Genomic DNA, 19,711 nt, shown 5'->3' with positions numbered 1-19,711 from the left:
CAATCTCGGCTCATGGCAACCTCTGCCTCCCAGGTCCCAATTCAAGCAATTCTCCTGCCTCATACTCCAGAATGGCTGGGATTACAGGCACATGCCACCATGCCCAGATAACTTTCGTATTTTTAGTAGAGACAGGGTTTTACCATGTTGGCCAGGTTTGAATTCCTGACCTCATGATCTGGCCCCCTCAGCCTCCCAAAGTGCTGGGACAACAGATGTGAGCCACTACACCCAGGCTTTTTCTTTTTTCTTTTTGACATGGGGTCTCACTCTGTCGCCCAGGCTGAAGTGCAGAGGCATGATCACAGTCCACTGGACCTTCCACCTTCCAGGTTCAAGTGACTCTCCCACCTCAACCTTCCCAGTAGCTGGAAACACAGGCATGTACTACCACATTTATTTTTGTAGACAGGGGTCTCACTAGTTACTTAGCTGGTCTGGAACTTCTGGCCTCAAGCAATCTTCCCGCCTTGGCCTCTCAAAGTGCTGGGATTAAAACTGTCAGCATGCTGCCGGCGCAGTGGCTCAGGCCTATAATCCCAGCACTTTGGGAGGCCGAGGCCGGGTGGATGACAAGGTCAAGAGATCAAGACCATCCTGGTCAACATGGTGAAACCCCTTCTCTACTAAAAATGCAAAAAATTAGCTGGGCATGGTGGCACGTGCCTGTAATCCCAGCTACTCAGGAGGCTGAGGCGGGAGAATTGCCTGAACCCGGGAGGCGGAGGTTGTGGTGAGCCGAGACGGCACCATTGCACTCCAGCCTGGGTAACAAGAGCGAAACTCCATCTCAAAAACAAAACAAAACAAAAAAAAACTGTCAGCATGACCAGGTGCGGTGGCTCACGTGTGTAATCCCAGCATTTTGAGAGGCCGAGGCAGGCAGATCACGAGGTCAGGAGTTCGAGACCAGCCTGACCAATATGGTGAAACCCCATCTCTAATAAAAATACAAAATTAGCTGGGTGCAGTAGCTCACGCCTTTAATTCCAGCACTTTGGAAGGCCAAGGCGGGCAGATCACAAGGTCAGGAGATGAAGATCATCCTGGCTAACACAGTGAAACCCCATTTCTACTAAAAATACAAAAATCAACCAGGCATGGTGGCACAAGCCCGTATTCCAGGCTACTTGGGAGGCTAAGGCAAGAGAATCACTTGATCTAAGAGGTGGAGGTTGCAGGGAGCTGAGATCTCGCCACTACACTCCAGCCTGAGTGACAAAGGGAGACTCAGTCTCAAAAAATTAAAAAATAAAATCAATATGTCAGGCATAGTGGCTCATGTCTGTAATCCTAACAGTTTGGGAGGCCGAGGCGGGCAGATGGCCTGAGGTCATAAGTTTGAGACAAGCTGGACAACATGTTGAAACCCGGTCTCTACTAAAATAAAAAATGAAAAAAAGAATTAGCTGGCGAGGTGGCACATATCTGTAATCCCAGCTACTCTGGAGGCTCAGGCAGGAGAATTGCTTGAACCCAGGAGGTGAAGGTTGCAGTGAGCCAAGACAGGGTCACTGAACTCCAGCCTGGGCAACAGAGTGAGACTCTGTCTCCAAAAAAAATTTTTTAAGTTTTTTAAAAGGTGTCAGCCACCATGCCCAACCCAAGCTTTATTCTAACAAAAGGCAAATACTTGTTAACTGCCTCAAACACATTGAAAAACTGTAAGAGCTTTGTTAGCCGCACGGCATTCCCCCAACCTCCACCCCAAGAGGCCCAAGGTGGGTGTGGGTCCCACCATACCCCGTCCTGGGGCCGCAAGACTTCCGCAGGGCCCCACAGCACAGCCTAGGGACACAGCTAAAGGCTCCAGGCACAAAAGCACCCCTCAGGACTCTCAAAAGCAGGAGCCATCAGCCCCACGCCATCCAGGACAAGGCCCTAACACAGGACCCAGCAGACCACAGATGTCTTCCTGCCCGGCCAGAGGCAGGAATGGAGAAACGCAGGCACAGTCACATGGCATCAGTGACACAAGACCGCAAGGCGGTTAGCATCCCTCCAGAGCTATCTCGGCGTCTGTCTCTCACACCTCACACACACACAGCATGGCGCCCAAGCTCACCCCATGTTAGCCTCTGCCTTCACCCAGAGGCCTCCTGTTCCCCTGGACTTCCCCTCTTTCCATCCTGGGCCACTCAGTTTCAATTTCCTCCCCTTTTGGAGAAAAGGAAAGCAAATTTCCTCCAGATGACGTCAGCCACAGGAAGGACCGACGCGAGGCCCGTTCCACCCTCTTAAAGACACAGGATGGCCCCGCCAGCAGCCAGCCAACAGCCAAGGAGCCAAGGGGTGGGGGCCACGGAGGAGGGGAAGCAGAGGAACCCCAGCTGCCTCCCAGAGCTGCCTTTCTGAGCTGAGCCTGCGGGGCCGGCCTCGGAATGCAGCCTGGCCACTAGGGGGTCTGAGAGCCACCCCAGCCTCTGTGGGCCCCAACCACACTCTAGCTCAGCAGCATCCCCACCCCTGCTTCCACCTAACCCACTGGCCCATTCCACCAACCTGCAGGAGGAGCTTCTGCACCCATCTAGCCCAGAGGGCGACCCTGGGGCCCTGGCTGACACAGGAGCAAGGAGCAAAGTCCAGCCTATCCCTTCAGCTCCTCCTCTCCCACCAGCACTCCCTCCAATCTGTCTCCCCCTGTTCTCCCGGCCACCCTGCTGGGGCCACCATGCAGGGTCCATCATGTCACCCCCTGCTCAAATGCCTGCTATGGCTCCTGTAGCTCTTGGGATTACAAAGGAATTCGCTTTATAATTACATGCTAAACCGAGTGTGTGTATCTGTGCTTTCCTGTACATATAGTTGACAAAAGAAAAAGAAAAGAGGCCATGTAAAGTGGCCCACACCTGTAATCTCAGCACTTTGACAAGCCAAGACTTTTGGGAGACTTGAGCCCAGGAGTTCGAGACCAGCCTGGGCAACATGGCAAAACTCTGTCTCTACCTACCAAAAAATACAAAAATTAGCCAAGCATGGGTGGCATGCACCTGTGATCCCAGTTACTCAGGAGGCTTACTCCAAACCTGGGAGACTGAGTGAGAATCTGTCTTAAAAAAAAAAAAAAAAAAAAAGAAAAGAAAAGAAAAATCTGGGCTGTATCTCACCAGACAGTAAAACTTACAATAAAGGAAATTTTAATTTTTTTTTTTTGAGACAGGGTCTCACTCTGTTGCCCAGGCTGGAGTACAGTGGCATGATCACAGCTCACTGCAGCCTCTACCTCCCAGGTGATCCTCCCACCTCAGCCCCCCAAGTAGCTGGGACCACAGGCATGCACCACTACACTTGGCTAATTTTTTAAATTTTCTGTAGAGACAGGGTCTCACTGTGTGTAGAGAGGGTCTCACGGTGTTGTCCAGGATAAACTTTAATTTTTAATTAAAATTTTAATTTTTTTTTTTTTTTTTTTTTTTTTGAGACGGAGTTTCGCTCTTGTTGCCCAGGCTGGAGTGCAATGGCGCGATCTCGGCTCACCGCAACCTCCGCCTCCTGGGTTCAGGCAATTCTCCTGCCTCAGCCTCCTGAGTAGCTGAGATTACAGGCACACGCCACCATGCCCAGCTAATTTTTAGTATTTTTAGTAGAGACGGGGTTTCACCATGTTGACCAGGATGGTCTCGATCTCTTGACCTCGTGATCCACCCGCCTCGGCCTCCCAAAGTGCTGGGATTACAGGCTTGAGCCACCGCGCCCGGCCTAAATTTTAATTTTTTACTTAATTTTATTTTTTTGAGACAGAGTCTTTCTCTGTCACCCAGGCTGAAATGCAGTGGTGTGATCTCAGCTCACTGCAGCCTCTGCCTCCTGGATTCAAGCGATTCTCATGCCTCAGGCTCCCAAATAGCTGGGACTACAGGTGGGCACCACCTCGCCTGGCTAATTTTTGTCTTTTTAGTAAAGATGGGGTTTCACTATGTTGCCCAGGCTAGTCTCGAACTCCTGACCTCAGGTGATCTGCCTGCCTTGGCCTCCCAAAGTGCTAGGATTACAGGAATGAGCCACTGCACCCAGTCTTTCAGATTATGAGACTGATGCACGGTCTACTGCGCTAAGGAGGCAGGCAGGCAGGCAGCCAGTCTTCAATTAAAACTTTAAATAAGACTCCCTAGTAGGCCCACAAAGCTGTGTGTGGTCTGGGATTGCTGCCCTCTTTCAACCTTTGTGCTCAGTCCCATCCCCCTCCTTTCAGCTTTGAAAGCACCAAGCTATCACGGTCAGGAGTTCAAGACCAGCCTGTTCAATATGGTGAAACCCCATTTCTACTAAAAAATACAAAAATTAGCCAGGTGTGGTGGCTACTCGGGAGGCTGAGCCGGGAGAATAGCTTGAATCCAGGAGGTGGAGGTTTCGGTGAGCTGAGATTGTGCCATTGCACTCCAGCCTGGGCAACAGAACAAGACCCCATCTCAAAACAAACAAACAAAAAAAAGGCTGGTCCGAAGGTAGTGAGTTATCTCAATTGATTGTTCACAGTCAGTTACAGAACTGCTTGTTCTACTCTTTCCCCGCTTCTCACTACTGCACTTGACTAGTCTTAAAAAAAAAAAAAAATAGGGCCGGGCGCGGTGGCTCAAGCCTGTAATCCCAGTGCTTTGGGAGGCTGAGGTGGGTGGATCATGAGGTCAAGAGATCGAGACCATCTGGTCAACATGGTGAAACCCCGTCTCTACTAAAAACACAAAAAATTAGCTGGGCATGGTGGCTTGTGCCTGTAATCCCAGCTACTCAGGAGGCTGAGGCAGGAGAATTGCCTGAACCCAGGAGGTGGAGGTTGCGGTGAGCCAAGATCGTGCCATTGCACTCCAGCCTGGGTAACAAGAGTGAAACTCCGTCTCAAAAAAAATAAAAATAAAATAAAATAAAAATAATTTAAAAATTAGCCAGGCATAGTGGCACATGCCTGTAATCCCAGCTACCCAGGAGACTAAGGCATGAGAATCACTTGAACCCAGAAGACAGAGGTTGCAGTGAGCTGAGATCATGCCACTGCACTCCAGCCTGAGCAACAAGAGTGAGACTGTCTCAAAAAAAAAAAAAATGTAGCCCAGAGGCAAGGGTCCCAAAATGAGGAGAAGAGGGTGGGTCAGTGGCAGGGAATGGGGCAGAGCTGGGGTGGGGCCCCTGGCCCAGGGTCTTTCCCCTGCCTGGCTTCTCCTGAGCTCCTGGCCACAGCCTCGACAGCAGGGGCCAGGCCCTCACCAAGGAGCCAACTCTCCAGTGGACAAACAGTGCCCTTGGCCAAGGAGGCAGCACACAGATGCCCAGCAGAGAATGTCTCCTTGGGACCCAGACAGGCAGCCACCAGAGAGTGTTCAAGAGGAGCACTGATGACCCTGCCTCCCTCCCTCCTCCCAGCACCCACTTCTCTCACCCCTGCACCTTTATAAAGCACGTCCTATGCATGAATTGGGGCTCAGAACCAAGCAGAGGACAAGAGTGGGCATGAGGCGTGGGAGGGGAGCATTACTCCAGTCACCTGCTCTTCTCAGTGCATGGGCTAAACAGCCTGGGGTAGGAGGCATCAGGGCACACCAAGCACACAGTACACGAGGCCCAGTTCTGTACACACCGTGGTGGCAGCCGGGCCAACAGAACAGGTCCCACACGCACACCCTGGAGAGGCAGAGGTGCTTCTCACCTGGCCCCAGTCACCTCCCTGCTGCCACAGCGCAGGAAGCCACTCCTCCTCCTATGTCCCTCTCAGAGCTTGTTCCGCGCTGTCTCCTCCCTGCTGTCCCAGCTCAAATCTCCGCCATTGGAAAAAAGCACAAAAAACTCTTCATATGGATTCTCCAACTCCTTTGTTTTTGAGATGGGGTCTCACTCTGTCGCCCAGACTAGAGTACAGTGGTGTGATCTCGGCTCACTGCAACCTCCGCCTCCTAGATTCAAGTGATTCTCCTGCCTCAGCCTCCCAAGGCGCCACCTCACCCAACTAATTTTTGTGTTTTTAGTAGCAACGGGGTTTCACCATGTTGGCCAGGCTGGTCTTGAACTCCTGGCCTCAGGTGATCCACCCACCTCAGCCTACAAGAGTGCTGGGATTATAGGCATGAGACACCACCTCCAGCCTCCCTTAAAAAACAAAAGAAAAGAAAATAAAAGAAAAAAACAGGGTCTTGCTATGGCGCCCAGGCTGGAGTGCAGGGATTGTTCCCAGGCAGGCTCAGAGCTCACTGAAGCCCCGAACTCCTGGCCTCCAGCGTTCCTCCTGCCTCAGCCTCCCAAGTAGCTGGGACTACAGGCATGTGCCACTGTGCCTCACTTCAGTGCCTGTCTCATTCCTCATCCATTCACAGCCAAAACTCTCCATGGAGTTTCCTGCTACCAGCATACGATTTCCAACCACTCTTCAATCAGCTCCACTGCCTGGCTCTTGCCCAGGGTGCCACGGACTCCGTGGTGTGAAATCTCCATTCCACAGCGCACTTCACCCCAAGCCTGCCCTCGTCCGCGTCCATCCAACGTCCCCACACAGGGCTGGGCGTCAGCCCCATCTCCAGAGCAGAGCCCTGGGCAGCCCCTGCTCCTTCCCACCGCCTCCCTCCCCTCCCTCCAGGCAGCTGCTGTGCACGCCCTCCATCCTCACCTCTCCCCGCCAAGCCCTGGCTCTCTCTGGCCTGTCCAGCCTTTAGCCAGGAAGCCGCCTGAGGCCACCTCCTATAGAAATGACCTCCCACCTGCCACACCCACCCCATCTGCTCTCTCCGTTCTCCACAGAGCAGCCAGTGTGGCCTTCCTAAAACACCACTCAGTCCCCAGGGCTCCCAGAACCCTCCATGATGCCCTCTGTCCTCAGGATAAGGCCCACACGGGCTGGGCGTAGGCATCTCCCACGGGCAATGTGAGAGCCCACGATCCTGGCCCTTGGGGCAGGACGCGGAGCGGGAGGCCTGTAGAGGTCTCAGACTCCAGCCAGCCCTGAGGTTGACGAGAGGTACCGCCGCTCTTCTTCCCCTCCTCCACATGCAGGAGCCCTGCCCTGATCCTGCCGTGGCCAGCGAGGCCCCCACCTGCCTGGGCCTACGGGTGCAAAGGGGCAAAACAGGAGCCTAAGCTCTCCCCACTCCCCAGGCCCAGAGCCCAAGGTCTCTTCCGCCAAAGGGGCAACCCTGCCCTCCCGGGCAGACCTTTTCTTGAAAGTGGCTTCTGGATCCACCAGGGCAGGGGGCAGACAGCAAGTGGAACAGACCCAGCCAGGAAAGCCCGCCCACACCCTTTGCATCCCCAGGAAGACGCCACAATACCTGTTACAGTGGCAACAACCCAGGCCGGAGCCCGGCCAAGGGGACTGGGGCTTGACGGCTGGGTTGCCCCCTGGTTCCCTGAGAGGAGAGCCCTGGCACAGTGACCATGACCCACAAAGTTCCACACAAACTGTGGCATCATCGGTTGTCCCAGGACCTCTCCCCACCGTTGTCACCCCATCGCCATCACGATTGTCACCAATGCCCAATTGCAATACACCCACCCCCATCTACCATCATCCCCTGCCCACCACAGCCCATTTCCTGTCACTCCTGCCCCCATCGGGACCCATCAGTCAGCTGCTGACCCAACCCAGCATCTAGGTCAATATGACCCCAACCCCTGGCCCTTCAAATGTCAACCTGTGACCACAGTGGCCCACGTCCCCACCACCCTAGTATACTATGAAGACACCTTCACAACATAAGAGCAAGCATCCTTGTGGTCAGATACGGTGACAGTTTCTTGGGCTCCACCCCAATAACCGAATCATCCCAGTTCCCTAAATACACACTGGTCCCCCTGAGCCCCTTTGTCACCTCTGCCAGGATGATGCCCCCAGCCTGAAGGCTTTCCTTACCCTGACATGGGGTCGTCGTAGCCAGGGCGAAACCTCAGCGCCGAGCCCAGCTGCTCCACCGGTTCTACATCAGCAGGCACACTGCAAACAGGAAACCTCGTGATTAACACAATGAAGCCCCACCGAGCGTGCCAGCACAAACACTACCTGAGGGCACCACAAACTGTGCACAGAAGCCACCATGAGCCAGTGGCTGCAGTGGCCTTCCAGAGGGCAACTCTGCCCACACCAGGATCTCAGAGTCACATATCCTCAGCTGTCCACTGGACTGTCCCCAGGAGAGAACGTATGTTAGGCGGTAAAACAAGTCTCAGCAGATTTTAGAAGACAGATACCATATAAACTACCTTCTCTCACCACAATAGGATGAAGTCAGAAATCAGTAACATTGCCACAAAGTTAAAAAACAATTACTAAAAAAAAAAATCTCTTACCTTGGGAAACTAAGAAGGTACAAAAAAAAGCAAAGTAAAACCAAAACCTCTTGAATTATATTGTGGTAAATAAGAAATCATAAAGGATATTCAGCTGGCAGGGGAGACACCATGATCACAAAGAAGTCATGAAGAAAATCAACAAATATGTAGAACTGGATACTGACAACACATCAAAATTCATGAAACACAGATAAAACAGGGTTTTTGTTTTTGTTTTTGTTTTTGTTTTTGAGATGGAGTTTCGCTCTTGTTACCCAGGCTGGAGTGCAATGGCGCGATCTCGGCTCACCGCAACCTCCGCCTCCTGGGCTCAGGCAATTCTCCTGTCTTGGCCTCCTGAGTAGCTGGGATTACAGGCACGCGCCACCATGCCCAGCTAATTTTTTGTATTTTTAGTAAAGACGGGGTTTCACTATGTTGACCAGGATGGTCTTGATCTCTCGACCTCGTGATCCACCCGCCTCGGCCTCCCAAAGTGCTGGGATTACAGGCTTGAGCCACCGCGCCCGGCAAAACAGGGGTTTTTGTTTGTTTGTTTGTTTTTGGTCTCCAAAGTACTTGGATTACAGGCATGAGCCACCATGCCTGGCAGCTATTCTATTTTTGCACTTACCTTTATTAATTTTTTCCTTGTTTTTTTTTTTTTGGTTTTCCATTACTTTTTTTTTTTTGAGACGGAGTTTCGCTCTTGTTACCCAGGCTGGAGTAATGGCATGATCTCGGCTCACCGCAACCTCCACCTTCTGGGTTCAGGCAATTCTCCTGCCTCAGCCTCCTGAGTAGCTGGGATTACAGGCACGCGCCACCATGCCCAGCTAATTTTTTGTATTTTTAGTAGAGACGGGGTTTCACCATGTTGACCAGGATGGTCTCGATCTCTTGACCTTGTGATCCACCCGCCTTGGCCTCCCAAAGTGCTGGGATTACAGGCTTGAGCACCGCGCCCGGCCTTTTTTTTTTTTTTTAAGATGGGGTTTCACCATGTTGGTCAGGCTGGTCTTGAACTCCTGACCTCAGTTGATCTGCCCGCCTTAGCCTCCAAAGTGCTTGGATTACAGGTGTGAGCCACCCCGCCCAGCTGGTTTTCCATTAGTTTTAAAAAGCCTTCTTGAGTTTAATATCATCTTACTTATTAATTATTATAATTATTATTTGAGACAGAGTCTCTCTCTTGTTGGCCAGGCTGGAGTACAGTGGTGCAATCTCGGCTCACTGCAGTCTCTGCCTCCCAGGTTCAAGTGATTCTCCTGCCTCAGCCTCCTGAGTAGCAGGGACTACAGGTGTGTGCCACCACACCTGGCTAATTTTTGTATTTTTAGTAGTGACGGAGTTTCACCACATTGGCCAGGCTGGTCTCAAACTTCTAACCTTGTGATCTGCCCACCTCACCTCCCGAAATGTTGGGATTACAGGTGTGAGCTACTGCACCTGGCCTCATCTATTTTTAGTGATTCCTATTTCCTGATAAATTCTATTAAAGATACAAATTTCCCTCTAAGAACTATTTTATCGGCCGGGTGTGGTGGCTCACGCCTGTAATCCAAGCACTTTGGATGCCAAGGCGGGCAGATCACCTGAGGTCGGGAATTCAAGACCAGCCTGACCAACACGGTGAAACCCAGTCTTTTAAAAAAAAAAAAAAAATAGAACAGCCATAGAGAATAATAGAGAAGATTAGCATTGGTTTAAAGCTGACAGACGGCCGGCGCGGTGGCTCAAGCCTGTAATCCCAGCACTTTGGGAGGCCGAGGCGGGTGGAGCACAAGGTCGAGAGATCGAGACCATCCTCGTCAATATGGTGAAACCCCGTCTCTACTAAAAATACAAAAAATTAGCTGGGCATGGTGGTGCATGCCTGTAATCCCAGCTACTCAGGAGGCTGAGGCAGGAGAATTGCCTGAACCCAGAAGGTGGAGGTTGCGGTGAGCCGAGATCGCGCCATTGCACTCCAGCCTGGGTAACAAGAGCGAAACTCCGTCTCAAAAAAAAAAAAAAAAAAGCTGACAGACCTCTGACAAGACTAAGCACAAAAAAGGAAGGCAGCCAAGGGCAGTGGCACATGCCTACAGTCCCAGCTACTCAGGAGGCTCAAGTAGGAGGATTGCTTGAGCCCAGGAGTTCCAGGCTGCAGTGAGCTGTCATCACGCCACGGCACTCCAAGCTGGGCAATAGAGTGAGACCCTGTCTCAAAAACAGTAAATCAATAAAATAACATAATAACCTTGTTTGGATTCTGATTTGGACAAACCATCTGTGAAAAGGCATTTTGGAAACTAGCGGAGGCAACTAACTGAACACGGTATTGAAAGCTATCAGTGAATTACTGTTAATTGTGCCAAATATAATAGTGGTTACATTTCCCTAATAATGGAAAGGAAACAACAGTTATATATTTCCCTTCAAGGACCTCATTTTTATCATTGAAAACTCCCCGGTTTTTGTTTGTTTGTTTGATTTTGTTTTGTTTTGTTTGAGACAGGGTCTCATCTGTCACCCAGGCTGGAGTGCAGTGGTGTGATCACAGCTCACTACAGCCATGCTCTCCCAGGCTCAAGTGATCCTCCCATCTTGGCCTCCTGAGTAGCTGGAACTACAGGCACATGCCACCACATCTAGCTACTTTTTTGAATTTTTTGTAGAGATAAGGTCTCACTATGTTGCCCAGGTTGGTCTGAAACTCCTAGACTCAAGTGATCTTCCCACCTCAGCTTCCCAAAGTGCTGGGATTACAGTTGTGAGCCACTGCACCCAGCCAAATACTAACATTTAAAGAGCACACCCCCGCCAACTTTTTTTTTTTTTTTTTTTTTTTTGAGACAGGGTCTCCCTTTGCCCTCCATGCTGGAGTGCAGTGGTATGATCTTGAAGCACTGTATCCTCCACTTCCTGAGTTCAAGCGATTCTTCTGCCTCAGCCTCCCAAGTAGCTGGGACTACAGGCATGCACCACCAAGCCCGGCCAATTTTTGTATTTTTAGTAAAGGCAGGGTTTCACCATGTTGGCCAGGCTGGTCTCGAACTCCTGACCTCAGGTGATCTGCCCACCTAAGCCTCCTAGAGTGCTGGGATTACAGGCCTGAGTCACCACACCAGGCCCTAGGAGAACTTTTTATAATGTCTGGGATTTGCTTTAAAATAATTCAGAGGCCAGCGTGGTGGCTCAGGCCTACGTAATCCAAGCACTTTGAAGGCCAAGGTGGGTGGACCACCTGAGGTCAGGAGTTCAAGACCAGCCTGATCAACATGGTGAAACCCCTTCTTTAAAAAAAAAAAAAATAGGGCCGGGCACAGTGGCTCACGCCTATAATCCCAGCACTTTGGGAGGCTGAGGTGGGCAAATCACGAAGTCAAGAGATCGAAACCATCCTGGCCAACATGATGAAACCCCCTCTCTACTAAAAATACAAAAAAATTAGCTGGGCGTGGTGGCGCACGCCTGTAGTCCCAGCTACTCGGGAGGCCAAGGTAGGAGAATTGCTTGAACCCAGGAGGCGGAGGTTGCAGTGAGCCAAGGTCGCGCCACTGCACTCCAGCCTGGTGTCTGGTGACAGAGTGAGACTCTGTCTCAAAATAAATAAATAAATAAATAAATAAATAAATAAATAAATAAAATGATTCAGAAAAATAAAAGTGGTGGGAGGCATATAGGACTATGATGTCAGAGTATTGGTAACTGTGGTAGTGGGTGACAGATGCATGGAGTTATCATATTGTTCTCTCTGCTTTTGTACTTATTTGAAACTTTCCAAAATTAGATGTAAAACGAAATAAAAGTTAAAAGCATTATAAACAATCACATCCTAAATACACTTGAAGGAAAACCAGTAAAGCTGAGGAGAAAATATTTTTTAAGAAATCTGTGGGTCAGGCATGGTGATTCACACCTGTAATCCCAGCACTTTGGGAGGCCGAGGCAGGCAAATTACGAGGTCGGGAGTTTGAGACCATCCTGGCCAATATGGTGAAACCCCATCACTATTAAATATATATATACAAAAATCAGCCGGGTGTGGTAGTGCTCTCACTACAGTCCCAGCTACTCAGGAGGCTGAGGCAGAAGAATCGCTTGAACCCAGGAGGCGGAGGTTGCAGTGAGCCAATATCGTGCCACTGCACTCCAGCCTGGGTGACAGAGCAAGACTCCACCTCAAAAAAAAAAAAAGAGCCGGGCACGGTGGCTCAAGCCTGTAATCCCAGCACTTTGGGAGGCCGAGGCGGGTGGATCACGAGATCAAGAGATGGAGACCATACTGGTCAACATGGTGAAACCCCATCTCTACTAAAAATACAAAAAATTAGCTGGACACGGTGGCGCATGCCTGTAGTCCCAGCTACTCATGAGTCAGAGACAAGAGAACTGCTTGAACCCGGGAGGTAGATGTTGCAGTGAGCCAAGACTGTGCTACTGCATTCCAGCCTGGGGACAGATCAAGATTTTGTCTTAAAAAAAAAAGTGGCCAGGTGCAACGGCTCATGCCTACATTTGGGAGGCTGAGGCTAGAGAATTGCTTGAGCCCAGGAGTTCGAGACCAGCCTGAGCAACACAGTGAGACTCCTTCTCTATAAAAATACAGGCTGGGCGCTGTGGCTCACGCCTGTAATCCTAGCACTTTGGGAGGCCGAGGTGGGTAGATCACCTGAGGTCAGGAGTTCAAGACCAGCCTGGCCATCATGGTGAAACCCCACCTTAAAAAAAATAAAAATAGGCCGGGCGCGGTGGCTCAAGCCTGTAACCCCAACACTTTGGGAGGCCGAGGTGGGTGGATCACGAGGTCAAGAAATCGAGACCATCCAGGTCAACATGGTAAAACCCCGTCTATCCTAAAAATACAAAAATTAGCTGGGCATCGTGGCGCATGCCTGTAATCCCAGCTACTCAGGAGGCTGAGGCAGGAGAATTGCCTGAACCCAGGAGGCGGAGGTTGCAGTGAGCCAAGATCACGCCATTGCACTCCAGCCTGGGTAACAAGAGCGAAACTCCGTCTCAAAAAATAAAAATAAAAATGAAAAAAAATACAAAAGTTAGCTGGGCATGGTGGTGCACGCCTATGGTCCCACAAACTCAAGAGGCTGAGGCAGGAGGATCACTTGAGCCTGGGAGGTAGAGGCTGCAGTGAGCTGTGATCGCACCACTACACTCCAGGCTGGGAGACAGAGCAAGACTCAGTCTCAAAAGAAAAAAAAAAAAAAGAAATATAGAAAATAAAGCAGCGTGAGAGCTTTGGAGACCAATGGAAAGAATACGAAGCTGAGATGAGTGGTGGTGAGGCTAGGGACAAAGATCCAGGGATGAGCCTGACAGCTCCGGTCCTTTTCTCCTGGGCAGATGAGAGGCTGGGCAGTACCTCTGGAAGCTTCAGGAGGCCAAGGTGACAGGACTTAGATCCAAAGCCCACCAGGTGAGGAGGCCCTGATGAACCCCATTCACTTGGGCTGGGACCCAAAAAGCTGTACCTTAAGAGGAAGGGAGAGACCGAGTAGACAGCTCAGTTTCTAATCATTTCAGTCTCTGCAACTAGACCAGGTGATCTGAGAACACTAGAGTTTCAGGCAGAAGCAACTTAAATCCTCCCTGGAGAAGGTCCTGAGCTCCCAATTTCTATAATCAGTTTTGCAAAGACAACGTGAGACCCACAATCTAAAATGTTTCCGAACACTAGGAGACTAGATGGTACGAATAGAAACAACCGACAAGAGAAAAACTCACAGGCGGTCACGTGTGGCAGCTCACGCCAGTAATCAGAGCACTCCAGGAGGCCAAGGCAGGTGAATCACCTGAGGTTAGGCGTTCGAGATCAGCCTGGCCAACATGGTAAAACACTGTCTCTACTAAAAAAACAAAAAAAAAACAAAAAAATTATCGAGGCATGGAGGCACATGCCTATAATCCCAGCTACTTGGGAAGCTGAAACAGGGGGATTTCTTTTTTTTTTTTTTTTTTTTTTTTGAGACGGAGTTTCGCTCTTGTTACCCAGGCTGGAGTGCAATGGCACGATCTCGGCTCACCGCAACCTCCGCCTCCTGGGTTCAAGCAATTCTCCTGCCTCAGCCTCCTGAGTAGCTGGGATTACAGGCACGTGCCACCATGCCCAGCCAATTTTTTGTATTTTTTAGTAGAGATGGGGTTTCACCATGTTGACCAGGATGGTCTCGATCTCTCGACCTCATGATCCACCCGCCTCGGCCTCCCAAAGTGCTGGGATTACAGGCTTGAGCCACCGCGCCCGGCGAAACAGGGGGATTTCTTGAACCCAGGAGGCGGAGGTTGCAGTGAGCCGAGATCGAGCCACTGCACTCCAGCCTGGATGTCAGAGACAAGACTCCATCTCAAAAAAAAGAAAAACTCACAAGCAGCCAAGTGTGGCAACTCATGGCTATAATCCCAGCATTCTGAGAGGCCAAGGCAGAAGGATACCTTGAGCCCAGCAGTTCAAGACCAGCCTGGGCAACATAGGGAGATCCCGTCAGTATGACATAGGAATTGTAAGGTCTGACCGTGCCTTGGATGGCATGGCCACCCCCATGAACCGCACATACACCTCTGGAGGGCCTTCCAGAATCAGAAAACCTGAAGTAGCTGGAAGGAAGAACCACCAACCCCTGCAGGGCCTAACTAACCTGAGACCTTCTATTGTTTCTTATTCTGACTTCAGTTGACAAGGCCATTGGACTTTGTAACTGACCTTGGCCAAACCTCCTGACTCCCCACCCTACGACCCCCTCCCAGCTTGCAAAAAACCACCAACTGTAACTTCCGTAACTTGCCACTGTTCACCCCAAACCTACAAAACCAATTCCTATCCCACCCCCCTTCACTGACACCCTTCAGACCGCCTGCACCCATGTTGCTCACATAAAGCCTGTTTGGGGGGGGGGGTCTCTTCATTAAGTGCACACATTTTAACAATAATAATACAGACGTGCGCGCACACGTGCACACACACACACACACGCACACACACACACACCCCTTCCAAGAGTTTTTCTTAAATTGAAACTGAACAAATTCCAGTATCAATTTGAAGGCAATCAATATCTTTAAAATATGATCTTCCAATTCATGAGCCCTATCTATGCTTTCGTTTATTTAGGGCTGTAATTTCTTTGTAACAACGTTCTACGTGTTTTACGGTTTATATGCTTTATGAACATACAGTTTATATGCTTTGCTGTTTATAGTTTGTATGTTTTATAAATACATACTTGACATGTTTTACAGTTTTACGATTTATGGGTCATGGTTTTCTGTGTAGAAGTCTTGTCTTTCCTTGGTATTTGATGTTTTTGATGCTATTGGAAATGTCTTTTGAAATTTTATTTCCTGTTAGAATTTTAATAGCTTTTTTTTTTTCACTATACTGACCTTGTATGTCTCACACACACACAAAAAGAAATACCAGCTGGACGCGGTGGCTCACATCTGTAATCCCAGCACTTTGGTAGGCTGAGGTGGGTGAATCAGCTGATGTCAGGAGGTCAAGACCAGCCTGGCCAACATGGGGAAACTTTGTCCCTACTAAAAATACCAAAAAAATTAGCTGAGAGTGGTGGCACATGCCTATAATCCCAGTTACTTGGAAGGCTGAGGTAGGAGAATCGCTTGAACTTGGGAGGCAGCAGTTGCAGTGAGCTGAGATCACGCCATTGCACTCCAGCCTGGGCAACAGAGCAAGACTCTGTCTCAAAAAACAAAACAAAACAAAAATCCACGAGGAAGTATTTCTTTAGCTGTTAAACAAAATAAAATTTTAAAGCATTAAAAACAATTATACCCTAATACATTTGAAGGAAAACCAGTAAAGCTAAGGAGAAAAATTTGCCTTAAAATACTGAATTTATCAGACACTGATACTAGAATAACACATTTGTTGGCTAGAGTCACAGAGGGAGCAATAAAACGAAAGAAAAACCCACCTACATTGTCTAAAGTTTATACGGTGAGATTAAAGGAAAAAGAAACTGAAAGAGATTAAACAAAAGAATGAGCAATTCAGAGAAAACTGGAAATATATGGGATATCTAGTGTTGAAGGAGCAGTTTGGATCCTCTTGACTGCTTATAGTAAAATGTGAAAAAAGAAAAATGAATTGTTAAGCAAAAAAAGAACAAGAATTTAAAGATTTGGACAATTTTCAGCTTATTCATACTGTAAATACTCAGTGTAGTCCAAAATCTATCAGGTAAGGAGATGAGAATGGGTATGAACCACAGACCGAATCAGTCACCCTGGCAGCTGCCAGAGGGGACAGAGATGGAATGAAGTGAAGGAGGGCTGTCGGACTTCTGAAGGTCCTACAGGACCAGGCCATAGAGCAAGCTTGTTCAACCTGTGGCCAGCAGCCCACGTTCAACCCAGGATGGCTTTGCATGTGGTCCAACACAAATTTTTTTTTTCTTTTTCTTTTTTTTTGAGGCAGAGTTTTGCTCTTGTTACCCAGGCTGGAATGCAATGGCGTGATCTCAGCTCACCAAAACCTCCGCCTCCTGGGTTCAGGCAATTCTCCTGCCTCAGCCTCCTGAGTAGCTGGGATTACAGGCATGTGCCACCATGCCCAGCTAATTTTTTGTATTTTTAGTAGAGACAGGGTTTCACCATATTGACCAGGATGGTCTCGATCTCTTGACCTCGTGATCCACCCGCCTCGGCCTCCCAAAGTGCTGGGATTACAGGCGTGAGCCACCGCGCCCGGCAAATTTTTTTTTTTTCTAAAACAGAGTCTAACTCTGTCACCCAGGCTGGAGTGCAGTGGCATGATCTCAGCTCACTGCAACCTGTACCTCCCAGGTTCAAGTGAGTCTACTGCCTCAGCCTCCTGAGTAGCTGGGATTATAGGCACTCACCACCATGCCTGGCTAATTTTTATATTTTTAGTACAGACAGGGTTTTACCATGTTGGTCAGGCTGGTCTCAAACTCCTGACCTTGTGATCCACCTACCTCAGCCTCTCAAAGTGTTGGGATTACAGGCATGAGCCACCACACCTGGCCTCTTTTTATTTTTATTCTTTTTAAGCTCTTCAGCTATCGTTAGTATATTTTATGTGAGGCCCAAGACAATTTTCTTCTTCCAAAGCGGCCCAGAGAAGCCAAAAGATTGGACACCCCTACCAGAGCTATAGAGCATTTTTTTTTTTTTTTTTTTTTTTTTTGAGATGGTCTCACTTTGCCACCCAAGCTGGAGTGCAGCAGTGTGATCACAGCTCACTGCAGCCTTGATCTCCCAGGCTCAAGTAATCCTCCCAACCTAAGCCTCCTGAATAGTTGGGGCTACAAATGCATGCTACCATCCCAAGCTAATTAAAAAAAAAAAAAAAAAAAATTATAGAGATGAGGTCTCACTACATTGTCCAGGATGGTCTCAAACTCCTGGGCTCAAGGAATCCTCCCTCCTCAGCCTCTCAAAGTACTGGGATTACAGGCATCAGCCATCATGACTGGCAGAGCTATTTTCAAGGTGCAGTGTTCTTAAAGACAAGTAAAGGACCCCAAAGACAATTCAATCATCAGGGCTGCCACTCCCACCAGACGCCCAGAGTGCACAGGCCGGGGACAGGGTTGCCGCCACTTCAGTTGTAAAGGCCAGGACCACCACCCAACAGAGCCAAGGGGGTATAGTCCCCACCCCAGTAGGTCCAGAGGGCAGGGTCCAGTCAAAGAGGATTATTCGCAAGCCTTAAAGTCTACTGGAGATTGTCTTGCTAGGATTTAGAATCGCTTGGCACCGAGAGCTAAACTCTGATTTTTTCTTTTCTTTTCTTTTTTAACTCTGATTTTTTATCTTGCCCAAATTCCTAAGGGGTCTGGGGAGTCATGACCTACAAATCATAAATTCTCATCAAATGGGTTTTATTTAACCCTATATATTGTGATTTACTTATCAACCTGACTCTGGCATGACATTATGAGACAAGGAAGCAGCCAGGGGCGGTGGCTCAAGCCTGTAATCCCAGCACTTTGGGAGGCCGAGGCGGGTGGATCAGGAGGTCAAAAGATCGAGACCATCCTGGTCAACATGGTGAAACCCCGTCTCTAGTAAAAATACAAAAAGTTAGCTGGGCATGGTGGCGCGTGCCTGTAATCCCAGCTACTCAGGAGGTTGAGGCAGGAGAATTGCTTGAACCCAGGAGGCGGAGGTTGCGGTGAGCCGAGATCGTGCCATTGCACTCCAGCCTGGGTAACAAGAATGAAACTCCGTCTCAAAAAAAAAAAAAAAAAAAAAGAGACAAGGAAGCAAATCAAAATATTTTACCTCAAAACATGTTTCTTTGCCATATTTCGAAATGGCCCTGCAAAGCTGTTCTCTGTGGGGGGAAACGTGCATCTGCAAAGAATCGCTATTAAGAAGGGTAGATCTTTTTCTTCTAGACCCTTCCAATCCTAAAGAGATTAACTAAGATCTGAAAGGAAAACATTTTTATCTATTGTCTCTAAGGGCAGCCAGTAGAAGACTTCAGAAAAACTTTGGTCTCTGCAATCTTTACCTTAATCTGAACATTCCCTTTCTATCAATTTTGTCTTTAGACAGACTCAACCAATTATCAAACCAGAAAATGTTTAAATTCACCTATAGGCTGGAAGCTCCTTCACTCCACCCCACCCTTTGATTTGTCCCACCTTTCTGAACCAAACCAATGCATTTCTAAAATGTATTTGATAGATATCTCATGCTTCTCTACAATGTATAATGTGAGGCCAAGGCAGGCGAAACACCAAGTCAGGAGTTCGAGACCAGTCTGGTCAACATAGTGAAACCCCATCTCTATTAAAAATGCAACAAGTGGCCGGGCACGGTGGCTCATGCCTGTAATCCTAGCACTTTGGGAGGTTGAGGTGGGTGGATCATCTGAGGTCAGGAGTTCAAGACCAGCCTGGCCATCATGGCGAAACCCCATCTTTAAAAAAAATTTAAAAATAAAAAATAAATAAAAATAAAAATACAACAAATTAGCCGAGTGTGGTGGCAGGTGCCTGTAATCCCAGCTACTGGGGAGATTGAGGCAGGAGAATTACTTGAACCTGGGAGGTGGAGGTTGCAGTGAGCCGAGATCGCACCGCTGCACTCCAGCCCAGACAACAGTTCAAGACTCTGTCTCAACAAAAACCAAACCAAGTTGTGCCCCGACCATCTTAGGCACATGTTCTCAGGACCTCCTGAGGGCTGTGTCACGGGTCATGGTCACTCATATTTGGCTCAGAATAAATCTCTTCAAGGCCGGGCGCGGTGGCTCAAGCCTGTAATCCCAGCACTTTGGGAGGCTGAGGCGGGTGGATCACGAGGTCGAGAGATCGAGACCATCCTAGTCAACATGGTGAAACCCCGTCTCTACTAAGAATACAAAAAATTAGCTGGGCATGGTGGCGCGTGCCTGTAATCCCAGCTACTCAGTAGGCTGAGGCAGGAGAATTGCCTGAACCCAGGAGGTGGAGGTTGCGGTGAGCCGAGA

General features: G+C 49.1%; 1 protein-coding gene across 4 annotated transcripts in view; it reads right to left on the bottom strand.

Annotated features, from left to right (window-relative positions):
* Window positions 1–19,711, bottom strand: part of SHISA5 (shisa family member 5) — a 41,215-nt gene that overhangs the window by 2,823 nt on the left and 18,681 nt on the right. For 3 of the 4 annotated variants that reach the window (XM_074403909.1, XM_039477603.2, XM_074403908.1), the window contains exon 3: window positions 7,832–7,912. In XM_074403909.1, coding sequence (XP_074260010.1) covers window positions 7,832–7,912 — 81 coding nt within the window. Of the gene's footprint in view, window positions 1–2,065; window positions 2,227–7,831; window positions 7,913–19,711 lie in introns of those variants that run through there. The other variant, XM_074403910.1, reaches the window with a different exon arrangement.

Source organism: Saimiri boliviensis, chromosome 8 (genome assembly GCF_048565385.1).
Source record: "Saimiri boliviensis isolate mSaiBol1 chromosome 8, mSaiBol1.pri, whole genome shotgun sequence".
Lineage (NCBI taxonomy): Eukaryota > Metazoa > Chordata > Mammalia > Primates > Cebidae > Saimiri > Saimiri boliviensis.
The sequence above is the reverse complement of the archived record's forward strand: the minus strand, read 5'-3'. Positions and strand labels throughout refer to the sequence as shown.